General features: G+C 47.8%; 1 protein-coding gene across 1 annotated transcript; it reads left to right on the top strand.

Annotated features, from left to right (window-relative positions):
- Positions 1–637: 637 nt before the first annotated feature.
- smurf1 (SMAD specific E3 ubiquitin protein ligase 1) lies at positions 638–16,721 on the top strand. The gene is made up of 18 exons (XM_084438844.1): positions 638–845; positions 6,866–6,904; positions 7,095–7,203; positions 7,386–7,519; positions 8,118–8,183; positions 8,294–8,369; positions 8,565–8,776; positions 8,921–9,005; positions 9,384–9,530; positions 9,756–9,978; positions 10,156–10,259; positions 12,714–12,828; positions 12,965–13,143; positions 13,476–13,613; positions 14,300–14,420; positions 14,613–14,814; positions 14,970–15,054; positions 15,212–16,721. Exons 1-18 carry the CDS (start codon positions 791–793, stop codon positions 15,309–15,311), a joined length of 2,190 nt encoding a protein of 729 aa, XP_084294970.1. The 5' UTR covers positions 638–790; the 3' UTR covers positions 15,312–16,721.
- The last annotated feature ends 5,938 nt before the right edge of the window (positions 16,722–22,659 follow it).

The raw sequence follows: 22,659 nt of genomic DNA, 5'->3' as shown, positions 1-22,659 counted from the left end.
GATTGTCTTCTTTTGATTTCTTACCCCCCACAATCACAGCATCCTTTAGCAAACACTCTCTCTTCTCGCTCAGTGGCCTTGTGGTTAGAGTGTCTGCCCTGAGACTGGGAGGTCGTGTGTTCGATCCCCGGCCGAGTCATACCAAAGACAATTTAAAAATGGTACCCGATGCCTCCCTGCTCGGCACTCAGCATCAAGGGTTGGATTGGGGGTGAGTCTCTGTGACATACTAGCGTCATGTCCAGGGGGTGTACTTGTACATCAAGCTGCCTCACGCTAAGGAAACAGGAGATAGGCTACTGCCCTATGGGCCAATAGGCTCGAGAACCAGTTCTCGAGGCTACTTACTTACTTTTTTTTACTACTCTCTTCTCGCTGATTGAAACAACACACCAACAGATCATGACAATGCTTGGCCTATGCAACACTGTTCACAGTGAATATGTAGAATCGATGATTAAATGAACAACTATCTCTGACTAAGGTTCGGTTTTTATTATACGACTCGTGTTCATGTGACCCGGGGACGCCCACGTTTCCCGGACGCGAGCACGTATTGCCGTATGTGTCTGACGTCAGAACGCGTTTGAGCCCGAAAATGTTCGTCTGTGTTGTTAGATTTCGAAGGAACGGGAGACTTCGCGAGGAAATAATACACCTTTTCCCGTGAGGAAGACGAACATAAAACACAGATTCTTACACCCTAGTCAGTTATACTCCAGCTGCGTATTGAGATAGCGTTTTTCCAGTGGCCCGAGTGGGGAGTTAGCGCGATCGTTTTCCCGGAGTGATGTCGAATCCCGGGACTCGAAGGAACGGGTCCAGCATCAAAATCCGCCTGACAGGTAACGTTAACGATAGCGGTCCGATAGCGTTCACAGTGCATGTAGTGTCGGGATTAAATGTCAAGCTAATTTCAAACCAGTACCGTAGCTAAACGGGCTAGCAATTCTAGATATCAATGTTAGCAAGGCATGACACAAACCGACGAGGAATTCAGTACCACTAGTGTTTGCCCAAACATCCGGTTTTTCTATTGCAAACACAGCTTAGCTATGCTAACTAACGGTAGTGCTAGCTTGTTAGCTTAAACTAACGCCGCGGTCAGACCAACTGTACTGGGACACCCAGCAACTAACGTTAGCTAGGTCCCTCGCTAAACACATTGAGTTTGGCTTTACACAAAGAAAATTACATTGGCTTTTACTTGCTATTTAGCTAGTCGTGGCTTTAACATTTGATTTGATAGCTATCGAATTTGGGCGAGGAGGTTGGCTAACGTCAGCGGTTTTTACTTGTCCGCTAGAGCTAGACTGTTTTGTTATGTTAGCAGAATACCTAAGCTATGCAACGTTAGTTCTCGGGGCTTTAGTCCCATCATCCCAGTGAGTGTAGCTGGCCGAGCCACTCCGTCGCTTGACCTGCATGTTTACTGGGTGTGATTTGACCAGACAACTGTTGCGGTAGCCGACAATCGATCAGTCGGTAGCTTTCCGACGATAACCTAGGCTAAATAATCCTGATACTTTTTCATTTTCATTCTATAGCCATCTATCGTTTCCCTTCACACCTAACCCGACAGGTTGTTTCGTAGACTAACTATGCAAGTAACGTTAGTTAGTTTACATTAGCTAGCCCCTGAGCCGTTAGCTATCTAACGTTAGCGTTATTAGCCCTCTGGTAGCACCCATCAGTGACTCCCTCCGAATCCGAATAGTCAGCTTCTAACTACTCCTACTTCATGACAATGGATAGTGTTCAGTGAGCTCGACACATGAATTCTTATGACCATCTTGTCAGCATCGCTTGCTTGCCCTCGGGTTAGACTCCCCTCGGATGCGGAGAGGGTGGGTGCGTGTAGAAGCAGACACACGCACAGCTGGAACAATGGTTTTTACTGTAGCCGCTGTAGTCGCCATGCTGGCCGGTCAGGGGCCTCTATTCAGATGGTAATGTGGTCCCTGTGCTGCTGGGCAGACGCCTTGTCCAGCTCTCACACAGATCAGTATTCGGTCCTGTGATATGGTGGCTCACTACTGACGTGTTTGACGCCTTACTGACTGCTCCTAGCTGCTCAGTAATGCGTGAGTGTGTGGCTGTCTGTTGGATAAATTGTGAAGGCATTATTTTGAATGAACTTAAGGGCTTTTGACCGACATGAATGCTCCATATAAACGCCGCCCTATCTGTTCAGCAGTCTAGTGCAAACTCTTATTTAGTAGCTACAGTACCCCATCTGTGATGTAGCTAGCTAGTATTTGGGTGCATGTTTCTGTGAGAACAGACAGGGTCATTGCCCCCAACGGTGCCCCGCCCCCACAGGTATGAATGGAATCCTAATTGGCTGAGGAATGTGTGATGATCGAATGGGAGCAAAGCTGTTTGGCTGGCCAGCGGACTGTTTAGTCTGTCTGTGCGTTTGGCCTAGATCTGGGAGCCCTTTCTATGGACATGTTGTATTGGGGGTGTGTGTATGTGTGACAGAGAGGGAGACCTTATTTATAAAGTGTGTAACTGAGTTAATCTCAGGTCAGAGATCATGGATAATATGTTTGTGTTTGGCTCCATCATTCTCATGCAGTCACAGATGGCTGTCTGTGTTCTTACTTTCAGGGACTTGCTTGCTCTGGACTGTGTGTGTGTATGTTTGAGTCTAGACTACGATAGATACTTGCTGGCCTGCTTTGAAACACTGAGCCTTTCCTGACTTTTGGGGCGTATCTGGGACCTGGCTGAACCTGGGCCTGTGTGTGTCCTGCAAGGTTTCACATTTAACAGCCTCTTTGCTTTTCCATTTGAAGTGGGATCCGGTTGGCACATGTCAGAGGTGGGTTAGTTAGAAAGCCAGACACACTCGGTCGGCAGCACCAGCAGCCCGGCCCGCAGAGAGAGGAGAGCGAGCTACTGGTGCTTAATGGAGAGAGGGAGGAATGAAGGCGAGGAATCTTGCTTACTCAGGAAAGAGCAGAAACACGCCTAATCCTCTCACTGAGCCTAGTGCACATGCAGATATACACACACGCGTGGGATTGACAGGGAGAGGAGGATAGATGCAGATAAAGTGTGCAAGAAGTGTCACTATTGATCCATTTACTATACGGATGCCTCAGAGGTGTGTGTTTGTGTATGTGTGTTTTTTGTGCGTGGCTGAAAGCCAGCGCACCTAGTATAGCGTTTGTCCAGTTATCACTCCCTTACTCCGTTACTCTGGACAATGTTGGCCTGCATCTCTCTGTTGGCACCACTAGAGGCAGTAGTCCCAGCACACCAAAATCAAGAAGGACACCAAAATCAACCCTCAGATCTCCACTGCACAAGTAGAGTAGTGGTGAGAGCATTGGACTCCCACCCGGGAGATCAGGGTTCAAGACCCGGTGTGGATGACTTTATGGGACTATACCCCAAACCTCCACATGTTCATCCTTTCACTCCAACCTTTACCCCTTGGCTTATAGGTCAGATCTTGTCCCAACCCCAACCCACACTAGGGACTGGAAGAAGGACACCAAAATCAACCCGCCGATCTCTACTGCACAAGTAGAGTAGTGGTGAGAGCATTGGACTCCCACCCGGGAGACCGGGGTTCAAGACCTGGTGGGGATGACTTTATGTTATCATCAGTGTAACTGCTTTAGCCACTGACTGCTACCATTAATGTTATGGAAGCTGTTGCTAGTTGTTGTGAGCTCATGAGCTAACTGGCTATCCTGCTCTCATTGTGCTGGATTAGCATTGGAAGCATTGGAACTGATGTGTCCAGGCAACAAGACCTATCTTAATTTATCAGACATTATTTCATGTCATTTGAATTCACAGCTATATCAGTGGCATGACTAGCTTTCGTCATACCAGTCCTGAACAGAAACAAGCCAGCCATGCACATAAGCCAGGCTGGACCTGGCCTGGTTTGTGTTTTGGGTTGCATCCATGCCATCTCCCGGGTGAATGAGAATGTTTGTTTTCACAGAGGAGTACTCACTGAACAGGTGATTACGGTGTCTAGATGCGTGTCTTAAGGGTTGGTCAGGAGAGGAAGTGCGAGGGTGGGCTTGGCCTGCTCCCTCCAACGCGCCAGCAGGCCAACCATGGCTTACCCGGAGTGAGGAGCTTCCTCAGAGAGCAGGCCTGTCACAGTGGAAGCCAAGCCAGGCAGTCTGGAGCCCAGAAGAAGATTGAGGGAGCAGAAAGAGATGAGGGATGTCTCTGTGGCGTGGAGGGGGGGGGGGGGGGGGGGAGAGACAGAGGCTTCCCCACTCATGAGTCACTTCTGGGAGAGGAAGTGGAATCAGAACACACACAGTTCTCTCTCCTCTCTCTGTCCGTCTGTCTCTCTCTTTCTCTCTCTTTCTCTCTCTCTCTCTCTCTCTCTCTCCCTTCACCATCTGTGCGCGTGTGAGGATTGATAGACTGTGGTATGTATTAGTCAGGAGCAGGGGGAGGATGAGGAAAAGGGAAGGATATCCTGGAGCCATTCTCTGTGGATTAATCACAGGAAAGAGACCAGGAGGCGAGACACACCACACCACATACATACCGCCTCCCGGACCACTCACAGCCTCCACGAGCCCTGCAGTAGTCTGCATCCAGCTCAGCCTGTCAGTCATGGTACAGCCTGTACAGTCCACTGAGCACATATTATGGTGGAGGCGACTGTATTTGCACTCTTAATGCAGTAGTTCTCAAACTTTTTTACACTACGTACCACCACCTCAGAAATTATTTGGCGCCATTATGTCCGTTAAAATACAGTAGCGTAGGTAGGCCTACACTATTCAGCTATGGCACGCAGGAGGGAAATTTATTCCTAATAAGAATATTATATATTGTTGATCGTTGTCTTCCACACAACTCTCATACAACGTTCTCTTAGAAAACTATCAACTGGTGTGTGGCGCCGAGGAACAAACCGCAGACCACGTCATCCAGGACTGCCCGATATATCGGACACCCAGTGGAATGCGTGGCCTGACGGTTGTGGATGACGAAACTGTGATATGGCTCCTGGAGGGGTGCCCGGATATATAGCCCGGGTGACCCCCTCACCCAGGCTCGGGGTGGTGACAGGATAGCACCTCGGCCCCGAGCCTGGGAGGAAAGGACAACTACACCAAACCCATATGAAGAAGAAGAACTGGTGTGTCTTCCAGCGCTGCGTGTTTGGTTGTAAGACACCATTTGAGATGAGATGGGCTCATTGCGAAGAACATCTCCACAGATCACACACTGCAGCCTGGGCCCTTTCTCCGTCCTGCTCCAGATGAACCCAAATTTGATGTAACTTGCGTTCTATTTCCTAGCAGGTGCTGTGGAGACTTCACTGGCAGCACTTGTGCTCGGTTCACTGTCGTCCACTCCGCTTGCTAGCTTGTCATCGCTCGCTTACCCGACTACATAGGCAGGCTGACGGAACAACAAGATTACAGGAAAGGCTTAACTTTTCCCATTTCTCATGGTTAAGGTATTTTCATGGTTAAGGTATTATCATGGTTAAAGGCCCTACGAGGAGTTTCGGGAAGGGGAAGTGTTTTCCGCCCAAAAAGACCACATTTCCAATGAGCCTCCCCACGCACTGTCGTAAACCTTAGCTATCTGAGCCGGGTGTTTTGAAGACGGAACGATCGCCACCGACGAGGTAATTACATAGGTCTTACTAGTAACGTTACTTTTGACAATATATAACAGTCATATTTAAATCATTCTTCGTCGTGTCGGCGCCATAGGCTACTGCAGTAAATCGTTTGTCGAAAATGGACACATAAACAAGTGTGGGTTAATGTAGATTCACCCACATTAAAATGAGACTGTTTCGTAACCAAAAATAAAGTCCTCGGGGTACCTTTAAGATATTTTCATGGTTAAGGTATATTCATGGTTAAGGTATTTTCATTCATAGTGCTATTTTGATAGTATTAAGCTTTTTTTTTTTTTTCTTCTTCTAAATACCGTATTTTGGATTCCTTCGTGTACCACTGCACTGCCATAGTTTGAGAACCACTACTCTGAATGAGATAGAGTTATCCTATAGGTTCATTATTACACCCAAGCTCTGTGACCCTTGTATCCTGGGCCTGCTGAAGTGACGTTATCAGAGGCTGAAGCAGCGCTGGCCCCTGCCCTATAATGTATGATGTATTTTCAGACGGTGTGTGTCAGCCTGTCCTGATGGCGGTGTGTTAGAGTTGGAGCAGTGCTCTACTCTGACCTGAGCTGATCCGTTAGCCACTTCCATACCAGACTGTCTGGACTCAGAGACACGCTGTACTCACATGGTCTACAGTCTAGCACACTATACACACACTCTCGCGCGCACACACACACAAAAAGAGCCTAGGTCTGTATTGTGGTCTGAATCCTCAGAGACATGCAGAGAAGGGAATCCACAGTTTTACTGTAGGCAGTGGTTGTGTGTGTTTATGTTGTGTAGTGTGTAGTCTGGGACAAGGCTATTGTCAGACTGTGGTCAGGCTCAGGCATCCATACATTATCCTCACCAACACTCAACCCACCCAGACTCACTGGGCCACTGACAGGCCTGCTCGCCTACGCACTAAAGAATCTATAGTACACACACGCGTACACACACATACACTCGCACGGAATTTGGCATTGCAAAATTCCATGGGAATGAATGGGGTGTTTTCTGGAATTTAGGGGAGGAAAAAAAGTTATTTCTGTATACTGATTGATTAAAAAAAATCCTTCATCAAATCAGTCCTGTTCCTCCATAGTAACAAGGCTTTAAATGCTTTTTGAATTGGCCTCAAATGCTCTTGAAGGGCATATCAGACTGCCCATCACTTTCTCTTATCTAGATGACGGTGTTATGAAATGCTGTGTTCTTATCGTTCTCTCTCTCCTCTTACAGTATTATGTGCCAAGAACCTAGCAAAGAAAGACTTCTTCCGTGAGTACCTCTGCTTCCTCCCCCCCCCCACCCACACACACACACACACACACAATTCTCCTCTCTTGTCGTCCCAGTCTGACCTTTTTGACATGGCTGCCTCCAGGCACTGATAATGAAGAAGAAGAATGAAGAAGACCCCACTCCCTTGTGCACCCGTGTGTATAACTGAGGTCTGTCTGTGTTTCAGGGCTGCCGGACCCCTTTGCTAAGGTGGTTGTGGATGGTTCAGGTCAATGCCACTCCACCGACACGGTCAAGAGCACGCTCGACCCCAAATGGAACCAGCACTATGACCTGTGAGTGACTGCAACCCCACACATACACAGGCCCTACCCCGACCTGACCAACTACACCTTACCATGATAGGCCAACCCTGATTTGTGTGTGTGTGTGTGTCTGTGTGTGTGTGTGTGTGTGTGTGTGTGTGTGTGTGTGTGTGTGTGTGTGTGTGTGTGTAACTGCTATGTGTGTTTGTCAGGTACATTGGGAAGGCAGACTCCATCACCATCAGCGTGTGGAACCACAAGAAGATCCATAAACGACAGGGCGCCGGGTTCCTGGGCTGTATACGACTGCTCTCCAACGCCATCAGCAGGCTAAAGGACACGGGCTGTACGTCGCACGCACGGTTATTCATGGCACCCAGAGGCCTCAGCAAATATCCATAGACCTCAGGACTGTAAGCAAAGGGAACATGAATTATTGCTTTATTGCAGCAATGCGCTTTGCATAATCTCTCTCCTTCCCTTTCTCCTTCCCCCTCTCTCCTTCCCTCTCTCCCTTTCTCCTTCCCTCCCCCCCTCTCTCCTTCCCTCTCTCCCTCTCCTTCCCCCTTCCCTCTCTCCTTCTCCTTCCCCCTCTCTCCCTCTCCTTCCCTCTCCCTTTCTCCTTCCCCCTCTCTCCCTCTCCTTCCCTCTCCCTTTCTCCTTCCCCCTCTCTCCCTCTCCTTCCCTCTCCCTTTCTCCTTCCCCCTCTCTCCCTCTCCTTCCCTCTCCCTTTCTCCTTCCCCCTCTCTCCCTCTCCTTCCCTCTCCCTTTCTCCTTCCCCCTCTCTCCCTCTCCTTCCCTCTCCCTTTCTCCTTCCCCCTCTCTCCCTTTGTCCTTCCCCCTCTATCCTTCCCCCTCTCTCCCTCTCCTTCCCTCTCCCTTTCTCCTTCCCCATCTCTCCCTTTGTCCTCCCCCCCCCTCCCTCTCTCTCTCCCTCTCTCCAGACCAACGGTTGGACCTGTGTAAGCTGAATCCTTCAGACAGTGATGCAGTACGGGGCCAGATCGTAGGTAAGAATGAACACATAAGGGACTGTAGCCCCCCCTACACACACACACACACACACACACACACACACGCACACACACACACACACACAAACCTTTTTCTTCTGCTTCAGTGAGCTTACAGACGCGAGACCGTATTGGCAGCGGGGGCCCTGTGGTGGACTGTAGAGGGCTGCTGGAGAACGAGGGGTGAGTCTGGCTGTGTGTAGCAGAGACCATAACAAGCGATAAAGAGAATGGAAATGATCGGATATTATTACGCCGTACATTCAAATGACAATCTCTTGAGAGAAAATGGATCTCGTCTTCAGAACAAAGCTCTCACGCTCGTGTGTGTGTGTGTTGTGTGTGTGTTATGTTGTGTGTGTGTGTGTGTGTGCGTAGGCCCGTGTTCGAGGGATGTTTCAGCGAGGAGCCCCTGCCTTATTCGGACCCCACCGGCGCCGCAGGGGGCGGGACATGCCGCCTCGACTCCCCCAATCAGGAGAGCAGGCTCCAGACGCAACGAATCAGAGGCCAGGACTCCAGAGGCCACGGCCACACCCCTCAGAATCGACCGCACGGCCACCAGTCACCTGACCTGCCCGAAGGCTACGGTAAGAGAGGGAAACCTGTGTGAGGGAGAGAAATCGATAGTGATATTATGTCTTTGGTGGGAGATATTACAGTGTGGTGAACTCATAATAGCTCTGAGCTACATGAGCAGACAGTAAAGAGGGTTGTCCTGCGTGGTTTTCCAGAGCAAAGGACCACGGTGCAGGGCCAGGTGTACTTCCTCCATACACAGACGGGAGTCAGCACCTGGCACGACCCTCGGATACCCCGGTAAGATACCTCCGGCCCACCTGACCCCCCGCTAACTCGCACTCCATCCTCACCCGTACCCCTAACCCAACCGCCCTCGACACCCCCTCCCTCTGAGCCCCTAAAGAAGCCTAACCCCCTGTGTTCCCTGCCCCTTCAGGGTAGTAACGCAAACATTCTCTGATGATTTGAACCTTCAGGGTGCTATCTGAGCCTGGGTCAGGAGGGAGGGGTTAGGGGAGGGGCCGGGTTACTCCCCACTCCGGCACGGTAAACAGATGAAGAGAGTAGATTGGTCGTTTTGGCAGACACAAGAGGAGCATGGCAGTTGGCACAGGGATCAGTAAGGTGGACTGTGATTGGCCTGAGGCTCAGTAAGGTGGATTGTGATTGGTTTAGGGACCTGACCAGTGTGAGCTGCGAGGAGCTGGGTCCGTTGCCAGTGGGCTGGGAGGTCCGAAGCACCGTCTCTGGACGGATCTACTTTGTGGACCACAACAACCGAACCACGCAGTTTACAGACCCCCGCCTACACACGATCATCAGGTACACTCAACACACACACACACTACAAAATGCAGTTACAACATGGAAAACTGACTCAATCTAATTAATCTACTAAACATAATCAACTCCTTTAACACTAAAACGTTTAACAAAGGATAAGAATTCCCTTGCACTATTTTCAATGGTGTTTTGTCCCTCTCCTTCTCCCCCTCTCCTCCCTCCCCTCTCTCTCCCCCTTCCTCCCTCTCCCCTCCCCGCCTGCAGTCAGCACTCCCAGGTGAAGGAGTCGTCCCAGGCGCTGCCGGGCGGTCAGATGGAGGTGGGCGGCGAGGACGGGGGAGGCGGTGGCGGCGGGGAGGGGGAGGTGGCGGTGCGCTATGAGAGAGACCTGGTCCACAAGCTGAAGCTGCTCCGCCACGAGCTCTCGCTGCAACAGCCCCAGGCGGGACACTGTCGCATCGAGGTGTCGCGAGAGGAGATCTTTGAGGTAACACAGGCTCAGACAGACGCTCAGACACACACACACACTTGTTGGGGGGGATTAGACGTTGAGTAATTCGAGGAATATTGTGCGTTTATACTTCCATTCAATATGCCGAGTTTGCGCTCGTAATTATATGTGTGCGTGTCTGTGTGTGTTGCACCTGTGTTTGGGTGTTTTTAGGAGTCGTATCGTCAGATCATGAAGATGAGGCCCAAAGACCTGAAGAAGAGACTGATGGTGAAGTTCAGAGGAGAGGAGGGCCTCGACTATGGGGGTGTGGCCAGGTAGGAGTTCCAGCAAACAAGACCTTTCTATCCTGATATTTGACCTGATATGGTCAACTCGTTACTGACCGATCTCCAAGCGGAAGAGGGATTCTATTTCCCCTAACCAATCACTAGAGACCAACGGCACGACACCCATGGCGCTGACTGGCTAATTGTTAGTCCTCCGCGGCGCTCATTGGACGATCATTTTTTAAATTGGTTTTATTGCCAGACCAGGAATCAGTCCACTCTGTGGAGTGGGCGGATTCAAAGAATTTATCTGTATGTGTGGAACTCATTAGAATCGTAGTTCACCTTAAAGGCTATCAAGTCCGGCGACTGTAATGGTCACTCTAGAATCTTCCAGGATTTCTTCTGATACCAGGATTTTTATGTATGCTTGGAATCATTGAACACAGTTAAGAAAAGGTTAAGAAGACATTTCTTCTTAACTCCACTTACGAACTTCCCGGGACAATTCTGGCATTCCTGAATGGTTTCTTATCTGGGATTTGTTCTTATCTAAGAACAGGATTTAAGAACGCGGAAATGCAGTCGCAGGTAGGCCAGATTGGAGTGCGCCCATGTTCGCAAGGGCTGAATTTATGAGAAATCCAAGGTGATTGCGTTCACAATTCTACAGACATATAGGCTTGAATAAGAATAAATACGAGAATATTTGTATCATTTCCAATTACGTTTCACATTTATATTCATGATTCTACGAGGCATTGTGGTGTTTTAAAATAATTAAAAGCACTACACAAACACTGCAAATGGCAGTGAATGAATAAATAAGCAGTAAACTCAGTCGCTATACTCAGACTCAGCACAACAGCACCATATTCCATAGTCGTCAGAATGGACACATCTACATTCTGTAAATAAACGTGAATATCCATAACTAAAATATATCATATGGGCCTACATAATATAGATGGGGCATATCAAGATCCACAAGTAGCCTACTCATGCATTTAACTAAACTGTAGGCCTATAATTTAATCATCTGCTCTCAGCACATCCCATCCCTTTCATGTAGGCTATATATTTTGCATTTCCATATACCGTCTTGTTTTCTATTGTTATTTTGTATTGGCTGGCCAGCGGACAAATATCTCACTGCTCATTTTACTGGTATGTTGCGTGACGAATAAAAAGTTGAATTTGCACGTGAACTTGAACATCAATCAACTTTTTCTGCACTGTCTGGGGATTTTGTGTGCACACGACCCTGTAGTAAGGAGCTGGCGGGGCGTTTATGTATGCAAATTCAGGTGTACGAGAACGCGCATTCAACTTAAGAAGGGGAGCACAGCTGAGAACACTTTGGCAGTTTAAGAACACATTTCCACGCGTTCATGAATCCGGTGGGGATCTTTCTCAGGCTTGGTCTTACAAAGTTCGTAAGAAGACATTTAAGAAGACACTTAAGAAAATGTTCAGGAATGAGGTCCATTGTCCTGTTGGAAGGTCCAACAATGATGCCCAAGCTTCAGCTTCCTCACAGACAGCAAGACGTGTTCTCCTAGGCTTTCCTGATACTTCCTGATATTAGGAGGCAAAGCAGCCCCAGAGAATCACTGAGCGAATTCCATGCTTAGTAGGCAGGGTGTTTTTTCAGCATATGCTTCATTCTTCGTCCACCAGACATACCGCTGATCCATAGGCCCTAAAAGTTCCGGTTTTGTTTCATCGCTCCACAGAACAAAGTCAAAACGTCTGGCTTATTTTATATGGTTTTGAAGATATTGGAGTGATGGAGATTTTGTTGTGCTTTTGGGTCAGTAGTGGAGTGATGTACATCTTGGAGTTCGGGCATGGAGCCCTTCAGTGTTTATTATGCGCCTTACTGTGCAAACTGAAACCTCAGTGCCTGCTGCCACCAAGTCTTGCTGCAGGTCTTTTGCAGTCACTCAAGGGGTTTTGACCACCTGCTTGGTTTCAGAAGAAGTCCTGAAAGATTCTAGAGTGGCCGTCACAGTTGCCTGACTTGAACCGCATAGAAAATATCTGGCGGGATTTGAAGAAGACGGTGGCAAAACGCACACCCAAGAATATTAGTGGAGGTCATTGCCCATGAGGAATGGGCTAAGATTCCTCAGGAACGCTGCCAGAAGCTGGTGTCTGGCTATGTATCATGTTTGCAGCAGGTCATAACAGCAAATGGGTGCTCTACTAAGTACTAAAGACGCTAGTCACGAATGGGTTGAATAATTTTGAGACTGGAGTAGTCATTGAAAGCGTCATTTCGTGTTGAATTTGGAGAAACCACTTGTAATATTAGTTGTGTTGAGCTAGTTAAATTGTTCTTGTTTGATTTATTTGTTTATTGCAAACAGCTGAAAGTCTGTAAATTTTGCCAATAAACCAAATTTGCAATGGGGATTGAATTATTTGGATTGCAACTGCATGCTAATCATCTGGTGAATGATGATTGCGTTGTCCTGACGGTCCTCTTGTGTGTTCCAGGGAGTGGCTGTACCTGCTGTGTCATGAGATGCTGAACCCATACTATGGCCTGTTCCAGTACTCTACCGACAACATCTACACACTACAGATCAACCCCGACTCCTCCATCAACCCTGTGAGTACACAAACACACACACACACACACCCACACACCATGGATCAAGACTTAAACCCTATCGATACATACATACAGAGCTCTTGCAGTGTTGCAGTGTCACTAAACGTGCTTGTCTGTGTCTCCCCCGTCTCAGGACCACCTGTCGTATTTCCACTTCGTGGGCCGTGTGATGGGCCTGGCGGTGTTCCACGGTCACTACATCAACGGGGGCTTCACCCTGCCCTTCTACAAGCAGCTGCTGGGCAAACCCATCCAACTCAGTGACCTGGAGACTACTGACCCCGAACTACACAAGAGCCTGGTCTGGATACTGTGAGTCCACACACACACACACACACACACACACACTACAGAGCATACACACACACACACACACACACACACACTTTCAGGTACAGAGCATAAACTCTTGAGCACACACACACACAGACACACACACACATACACAGATGTAGAATATTTACACAGATATGTACATCCATGGCCACGCACACACAAATCACTTTTACACATCAAACGCCATCACACAAAGCAGCAAACACACACAGAGCCTGGCCTGTATGCAAAACATGACCACAGAACCAAGTAAGCTTGTTCACACAATTTCTGCTGTTCACTGAAGCTTTGTGCGTCTTTGTTCGCAGAGAGAATGACATCACGTCGGTACTCGATCACACGTTCTGTGTGGAACATAACGCCTTTGGGAAGTTCCTGCAACATGAACTCAAACCCAACGGACGGAACATCCCTGTTACTGAGGAGAACAAGAAGGAGTATGTTAGGTAAGAACAAAGAGTGTATGTGTTGTCTCTGTCTGTGTGTTTGAGGAAGGTATATTATGCCCCGTCAGTTTTTTGTTGTCGACTGTTAGATAGACTGTCATGACAAAACAGCCCACTAGATGGTGCTGCTGGACAGCTCTTGCTCCTCTACAGGACTACTTCAGCTGTCTGAGATGAAGAGCTTTCATACTAGATATGGGCGTAGCACCGAGGTCATGTCCTCTGTGACTTTGTAGTTTGGTCATTTATTCAGATCTACATGTTAAGAATGCAGCATTCTCTCTGCTGCTGTCTGCCATAGTGCACTTGTTTGATGCAGCCAGCTGACTTAACGATAGTTAGCTTGCTAGCTAGTGCTGTTTTACTGACTAGCTAGTTTGGAGTCGGTACGCATACGCTTGGGGGAGTTTAGAGTGGTGGCCGGGGAAGAAAGAAGAAAATAACAAGGATGGTTTGATGACCTCTGTAAATATTTTACCCTGGTTACGCCCCTGGTACTAGACTTGAAATCTTTTCAACACTTGAGCTGTGATCTATTCAGCTTCTCTGGTGCAGTGATATATATATAAAATACCATGTAACCTGAGTGTGCTACATACAGAATGTTGAAACATATGAATACAGGTCAATATAACGTGAGTGTGTGTGTGTGTGTTTGTGTGTGTGTGTGTGCGTGCGTGCTTCAGGCTGTATGTGAACTGGAGATTTATGCGTGGGATCGAGGCCCAGTTCCTGGCTCTCCAGAAAGGCTTCAGCGAGCTCATCCCCCAGCACCTTCTCAAACCTTTCGACCACAAAGAGCTGGAGGTACACCACTTGTCTTTAACACAAAACCTAGTCTGTGCGTTCAGTTTTGCTTTTAAAAATACAGTGTTTTCCCTGTGTGTGTGTGCGCGCGCACTGGCTGGCGCTTTGACGGGCGGACGTGTGTAGATGTGTTTCTGACTTGGTCTCCCTCTTTATCTCTCTCCATCTCGCCGTCTCTCTCTCTCCCCCCAGCTGATCATCGGCGGCCTCGGTAAGATCGACCTGGCGGACTGGAAGGCCAACACGCGTCTGAAACACTGCGTGTGCGACAGCAACGTGGTGCGCTGGTTCTGGCAGGCTGTGGAGGCCTTCAGTGAGGAGAGGAGAGGACGCCTGCTCCAATTTGTCACGGGCTCCACTAGAGTTCCTCTACAGGGCTTCAAAGCATTACAGGGTGGGTCACGCACATGCTCACACACACACACACACACACACACACACACACACACACACACACACACACACTCACTCACGCACTCTCACACACACACGCACATGCTGTCTGTGTATCAGTATAGAGCAGTGATAACTAGAATGTATGTGTGTAAGGTTCTACAGGTTCTGCAGGACCAAGGCTCTTCACCATCCATCTGATAGATGCCAACACAGACAACCTGCCCAAGGCACACACATGGTGAGACCGGAGCTGACCACCAGGCTATTTTCTATCATGGTCATTTCAAATCATGCTAATATGCCAGTAGTATGCTAGTAGTAGCAATAGTGCTAATATGCTAGTAGTAGTTGCAAAATACAAGCTTTTAACTTCTCTCCTCCCTCTTTCTCTGTAGTTTTAACAGGATAGACATCCCACCTTACGAGTCGTACGAGAAGCTTTATGAAAAACTGCTGACGGCCGTGGAGGAGACCTGCGGCTTCGCCGTGGAGTGACGCACACACACACACACACACACAAACACACTCACATACATACACTAACTCTGATATATACATGTACTCGTAAACACGTAGGCATCTTTATACAAAGACACACACAGATGGAGGAGGCCAGGTGACCCGATGAACCCAAACCGGCTACACACACACACACACACACACACACACACATGCATCTCCCCCCTCACAGGACAGCAGAGGGTTGTGGGGAGGTCGAGCAAAAAACAAAAGTATTTTAGAATTTTTCCAGATGTTTTGAAGAAGCATTTTTATTCTTCAGTTTTAATGAGCTATGATGTCATTCTTCAGAACACCAACAATGACTTTGACGTTGTCTCTGATGATCCTCCAATCACACAGTCTCTGGACAGAATCAGACACAGTTTGTATCTGAGATCCTCCAATCAGATGTCTGAGCAAAAAGCAGCGGCTGACTGACGAGCAGATTGATTGAATAGTTTTCATGCTTCATGTTTAACCACTGTTTTGTGTGTGCGTGAGCATGTGTACAGGTATGTGTGTGTGGGTTAATACGTGTGTGTGTGTGTGTGTGTGTGTGTGTGTGTGTGTGTGTGTGTGTGTGTGTGTGTGTGTGTGTGTGTGTGTGTGTGTGTGTGTGTGTGTGTGTGTGTGTTGCATGGCACCTGGTTATTCTTTGTAAATGATCAAATGAGCCTGTTCCTCCATTTTCGTTCTGCGACCACTCTGATCCACTCTGATCGTTCATGTCTGATTCTTATTTATTACCGTGTGATCACTGACCATGCTGCTACGCTCAACACGAGCCCACACTAATCTCTTCTGTTAGTCCCCACCTGAGGTCCAATCCCCAACCCGAGGTCCAGACGTAGTCTGCTGACGGCACACAGAGGTTTCACTGACCCGGCTGTGATCAGTCAGTAGTGCCGTGGGCGGAACCCAGAGGGGTTATTGTTCCTGTGTGTGAAATATGCAATAAAGAGACCCAAACCTTTTATTCACAGTTCTCTCTTTCCTTCCCTCTCTCTCTCTCTCTCTCTCTCTCTCTCTCTCTCTCTCTCTCTCTCTCTCTCTCTCACACACACACACACTCTCTTACCTTTTATTTCTGTCTTCCTCTCCACCTCCCTCTGTGTATCTCCTCTGGGTCAGTCCCCCCCCTTCTCTCTCTCTCTTTCTCTCCTCTCTCTCTCTCTCTCTCTCTCTCTCTCTCTCTCTCTCTCCAGTGTTAACTCAAGGTTGGGAAATGGTCCTTCTGTGTAGTTTCCTCTCCAGACCACCATGAATGAACAAGATATTTTAACAGTCATTAAACTCCATAGAACTGAATGAAATCCAAACTAAATGTTGAGTAAATGCTGTGGAAGTGTTGGGATGTGTTGTAGATTGAAAATGACTGTTTGCAGTATCATTACAATCTACAATCTTTAGGTTCTGAATTCATTGTGTAATGGATGCAAGCGTATTGTAACTTACTATGTACTAAACATTTATGGAAAAAATACAGTGTAAATAAGATTATATTAAAGAAACTAAATTGAAAAGGTCTATGTGCATTGTGGTTTTATTCTGGTTGAAGGCAGGATGATAGGACTGCTGTCACACACAGGTCAGTTCATAGCTGAAAGGCAACTAAGTCACACTTGTCTACACTGTCTTGTGACTAACCTAGCTACTAAACCTAGGTCTGGAAGGGTGATCTCCGAATTACTCACAGGGTTGATAGAGGAGCATACACCAGACGAATGTATTTGCCACTTCGTTATTGTATTTTGCACTGTCCTCATCTTCTTGCATGTTTAATGTCGTGCACAAACAGACCAAAGCAAATTCATTATATGTGTAAACCTACTTGGCAAAATACATCTCATTCTTAGCTACAATTCTTTGAGACACATGTACGTCATGCGCTACTCACCCATTATATGCCAGTAGATTGGAGATGCAAACAAAGTGCTTCTATGTGGATTTATGGAAAAATGTCCTGTGTGTCTCAGTGCCAAAAGTAATTTCCATGTAGTTTTACAACATACTAGGAATTTGTTTTGGCAATGGTGCATATAACATGGAGACAACATTGGACAGGGTGCAGGGATGAGATGGGACAGTGCAAAGACAGGGCAGTGCAAATGAGCAGTCACTAGGGTAACAACTTCTTGGTGAACTATACCACCAAGCTTACAACATTATTATCGGGGACTTCAACATTCATGTTGACTCCCCTTCAGGTCTTTTTGTTGCTAAATTTCTTAGCCTGCTAGAAGGTCTTGACCTGAAGCAACATGTAGATGTCCCTACTCACACCCTGGGGCACATTCTCGGCCTGGTCATCAGTGACTTCCATCAACAACCTTCAGGTAAATGGCCTGGGTGTTTCTGAACACAAGGCTGTTAAAATCGACCAGACTTTACTTCCTGGCAAAGTCAGCATAACTGGTAGTAACTGGAAAGAACATCAGTCCAGCCAGCCTGTCAAGAGAATTTTTCAATTCTCTCCCCAACAGCCTTCTGATCAGTAGATGAAACTGTTATATTCTATATTAATCCCTAAGTGGCATTTTGGACCTTCATGTCCCCATCAAAATGCGGGTGGTTTCCTTCCCTCGCTCTGCTCCCTGCATGGTTCACCTGGGTCAGGGCCAGGCGTCTTGAGGAGGAAGAGGAAGGAGGAAAGAAATGACATACATGAGGGTCTCTGCCCCCCCCCCCCCCCCCCCCCTTGGCCCCATTCTGTTCTTCCTCTATGCTCCCCTCGGTCGTATCTTCAGCAGGCATGAAATATTCTACTGCTATGCCGATGACACCCAGCTGTACTTGAAAATGGCCCCTAAGTCCCTCTGTTGCCTGCTCACAGCTCAACACCTGCCTTGAAGAGACAAGGGTGTGGATGCAACAAAACGTCCTTCAAAAAAACAGCAGCAAGATGGAAGCTCTACTTGTCGCCGCCCCTCATCAGGTTCAGCACTCTCCCATAATCCACCTCTCCATTGCAGGCCAACCCATAGCTTTCTCCTCCTCGACCTCGGTGTCACGTTTGATCTCTCCCTCGCTTTCCACACCCATATCAAACATCTCTGTATTAAGACATCATTCTACCACTTTAAAAACATCACCAAACTCCGTCCCACCTGAACCATGTCTGATGCTGAGAAGCTTGTCCACGCGTTTGTCTCCTCAAGGCTGGACTACTGCAATGCACTGTTCATTGAGATCCCCGGCAAGAGCCTCCAAATCTCCAGTACATCCAGAATCAGCATTATTTGCCAGGTAGTTTTTACACATACTAGGAATTTGTTTTGATCAATTGGTGTATAACACTGATGGAGCCAACATTAGACAGGGTGCGAGGACTAGATGGGACAGTGTAAAGACAGGACAGTGCAAATGAACAGTGCAAAATACAAAATGGTATGCAATGAGTGTATATACTGTACGGGTATATGTACAGTGTTAATGTGTGTGCGATGTTTTTATATATACAATGTGTGTGCCGTTGTGACGTGTGTGCAGTGCATGCCTATAGGCATATATGTACAGTAGAGTCAGCGGTCATGTGCAAGTAGTGCAACAGGGACAAGTCAGAGGGGGGAGAGTCAGACGGGCATTATTGATGAGGCTGGTGGCAGTCTGGAAGAAGCTGCCGGATTGGAGTGATTCAAAGAGTTGTGACCGGGGTGGGAGTGGTCATCAGCCACAATCTTTCTAGCCCGCTTCAGGGCGCTTGAGACGTGCAGGGCCTGAAGGGGTGGCAGATTGCAGCCGATCACCCTCTCAGCGGAGCAGATGATGTGCTGCAGTCTGGCCTTGTCTTTGGCTGCAGAGGCGGAGTAGCCTACCAGGTGGTGATGGAGGATGTGAGGATGGATTCAATGATGGGTACCACCATTATCTTTGGCAGGTTTATTTTTTTCAGCTGCCTCAGGAAGTATATCCTCTCCTGTGCCTTCTTGGTGAGGGAGCTGATGTTTAGCTCCCACTTGAGGTCCCGGGAGATGATGGTCCCCTGGAAGTGAATCCACAGTCGACTCGGGAGTCATTCAGAGTGATGGGGTGGCTGGGTTCTTCCTGAAATCTACAACCATCTCCACTGTGTTAGGAGCGTTGAGCTCCAAGGTTGTGGTCGCACCAGGACAGCAGATGGTCAATCTCCCACCTGTAGGCGGACTCGTCACCCTCAGAGTTGAGTCCGCGGGAGTGGTGTCGTGTGTAGGCCAAAAATTATGAATGATTGCATAGGCCCAAAATTATGAATGATTGCATGCTCCCATGTATGAACTTCCCATGCTCCACGATTTTTACAGAATAAGATTTAGCAGGCAGTAACCACCATTATTTGTGATGGCAAATAAAAACGAAGTGGACTTATAAGTGGGCCTTAAGTCAGTCAAATTATAGCCTACAGAGAACCATGTGAAAGACTGTGGTGAGTGTGTGGTCGGAACCATGGGACGTCGGAGTAATGGGTTTTTGCGTTATCAGAATATCGGGCTGTCTGATCAATGGCCACGGCGCACACGGGACAAGTTTGTCTTCAGGTCTTTCTGTCAGAAAAACCCAACCCCTTTTGTGCACCAGGCACATTTTCTGACTATTGAGTGGTCGGACTAATGGCGGGTCGGAACAATGACATGTCACCAGTGTTGATACGAGCCGATAACGTTGAGGTCGCAGTGGCCAAGGAAGGCATAGCAAAGATGCAGGATGAGATCCAGAAAGCCGTAAGCCTAACTCATGTTACATACTGATATACAATTTTATTTAACACACTCAAGTAGGCCATACCTTGTCTTACATGAGATACCTTGTAATTTTGAACTTTTTTTTTCCATTTTCAGATTTAAAGTCCAAAGATGAAGGAAGTTGTAGTAAGGAGAACATAGAAAGTCTAAAATATGTTTATCTCAATTATCATAGAATAATAATAGTGATTTAAATGATAACATGTAACTTCTTTTTTGTTTAGATAAGGGCAAAAGAAGCTAGCCAAATGTGAGTCTAACCAACAGAAAGCTGAGGATCATTGGTGCAGCTTGAAGGAGGTGAACTATGATCTTGACGATGTGATCTTGTCTCTAGGGTGATCGATGATAGCCTTGTGAAGAACCAGACACTGACACCGGCTGCTCCTAGCAATAGCAGTAAGCTCCATCTCTGCTCTCACCTCCCACCCCAACCTTGCGTTGTCGCCACCGACAATAACATCCGTTTTACCTCCCACTGACACTTCAAAAAGTCATCTGTAGAGATCTAGGGTCAAAGGTCATGTAAATTCTTTCCTTCCTCATCCACCCCTCCTCTCTAATTGTTCTGCTAGAGCTCAACTCTTCCCAAATCATCCCTCATGAACACGTGTGCTCAGCAAAGGTGGGTGTATGATCAAATAAAAATGTGTGTGTGTCACGGGCTGGGGTATATGTGCTGAGGGAATGATGAATGGTGGGTGATTGCATGAGTGGTGATTGTATGAGTGGTGATTGTATGAGTGGAGCCAGGTGTGCAGCCTTTCACAGGTACCAGGTGATTGGCTGGAGGCTGTTTGAAGAGGGGAGAGGACCGGCTGGACGGGGGAGAACAGACAGTGTACGCGCCGGCAGAGACATACGCCTAACTAAACGAGGACTGGACGGCAGGGTGGACTGATTGGAGTTCGGAGACGGGCCCGTAGGCTACTCAAACAGTCTTCTCACCTAAACCGGACAACGTACCCAAGTGATCCGTGAGGACTACGTACTCAAACAGTCTTCTCACCTAAACCGGACAACGTACCCAAGTGATCCGTGAGGACTACGTATTCAATTTGCCGTTGTGTTCATTGTTGGATAAGTAGCCTACCCAAGGAAACCAGCAATCACCCCAGGAGCAGAGGCTAAGCAATTGGATGCGTGCGCAATAGCCACCACACGACAGAGACGTGAGTGACCAGGATAGCCTACACTTGAGTTTGGGCCACCCGGGAGTGGAGGGAAAATCTCCCGGCCTGGCCCCGGTATACTTGAACTAAACATTTATCTCCCAAATCTTTGTTCAAGACTGTTCCATAGTCGTTCCTGTTTTATTGGCCTAAGAGGAAGAGGGCATAGTCGGGATTCTGAGGACTACAGACAGATATAGCCTACCTCCAGAGTGGTGACCGCTAGGTCCAACTGCCCCATACACGAGTGAATGCTTTTGGAGTGCGTCACCGACTTGCTTTCTGTGTAGGCCTAGTAGGCTATTTTACCTTGCATTTAATAAGGGGGGGGGTAGCATAGGGAGGTGTGACGCTAGACCAAGTGCCTGCTAGAGGACTCAGTGTAGTCTATCCACCCCAGACACCGTTTGTAGTGGAGTAACCTCTAGCATGTGAAATGATAGCCTATTGTATTTAAGTCACCGTTTGTAGTGGAGTAACCTCTAGCATGTGAGATGATAGCCTATTGTAGTGAAGTAACCCAGTCTCCCTGAGCAAGGTATTTGGTGGTAACTGTGTGTAGTGATCCCTGTGTGAGACTTAACATTGAGTGTATTTGATTTTTACTGTCTGTGGAATTCTGGCCCTCTGTAGCGCCCTGGCAGGAGCACTGTAGTGTCCTAGGTCCCCAGACTTACCCCTGTCCCCAGTGTACCATTTTTAGTGTGTTGCCTGCTAGGCCCTTGTTAACTAGGTATTGTGTTTGGAGTGTACTCACCTGTTTGACCAAGGCAGAGATTGTAGTGGGTAGCCATGTCCAGGAGAGGTTGTCTGATGAAGTAGCCCCAGGCCGAGATATATGCATCCCTTAGGGCCCATATCTTAAATGTGTAATTATGAAGTGTATATTTATATTGATGTAATAAAGATCAGAGTTTTATTCCCTAATCGTTTGGTCTGCCTGTTGTGTGGTAAAGGGGGATACCTAGTTCACTGGATTCTGGGAGTATTGATGAGGAGTGCTACTTCAGTAGCTGGCCATTGATTCTCCCACTATCACGTGACATGTGTGTGGGGGGGGGGGCTTAAACTTTTTTTCTGGTTGCCTAAAAGAGTCCATAAGGGATTTATATGAATGATATGCCTAGACTGGTTTAACAGACAGTCTGCAAACTTCTTTTTCAGACCAAAACTTCGGCCTTTTTCCGGTTATTCAAGCCCTCTAAGGTTCAGAGTAAGTGCTGTTCTGATGCACCCATTTTATGTCCTGTCACGTGTGTTGAGTGACAGCTGAGTATCTTCCATTCAAGTTTCCATGATTCCCAACAGCCTCTCTCTGCGTTTGTCCCATACAGAAACTCAGACTGTGTTCCCTGCTACCAAGGCCCTGAGCGAGGCCGCTGTCCTGCAGCGAGGGTCACCTGTGCCCAAGCCCTCCCGATTTGGTGGAATGCGCCAGATGTTCAAGCGTTC

The sequence above is a fragment of the Borostomias antarcticus genome, assembly GCF_949987555.1.
Source record: "Borostomias antarcticus genome assembly, chromosome: 5".
NCBI classification, from domain to species: Eukaryota; Metazoa; Chordata; class Actinopteri; order Stomiiformes; family Stomiidae; genus Borostomias; species Borostomias antarcticus.
The sequence above is the reverse complement of the archived record's forward strand: the minus strand, read 5'-3'. Positions and strand labels throughout refer to the sequence as shown.

Coding starts and splice junctions, on each gene's coding strand:
- smurf1 (XM_084438844.1), top strand. CDS start 791: ATGTCGAATCCCGGGACTCGAAGGAACGGGTCCAGCATCAAAATCCGC. Junction 6,905..7,094: donor AGCAAAGAAAGACTTCTTCC/GTGAGTACCTCT, acceptor TCTGTGTTTCAG/GGCTGCCGGACCCCTTTGCT. Junction 10,260..12,713: donor GACTATGGGGGTGTGGCCAG/GTAGGAGTTCCA, acceptor TGTGTGTTCCAG/GGAGTGGCTGTACCTGCTGT.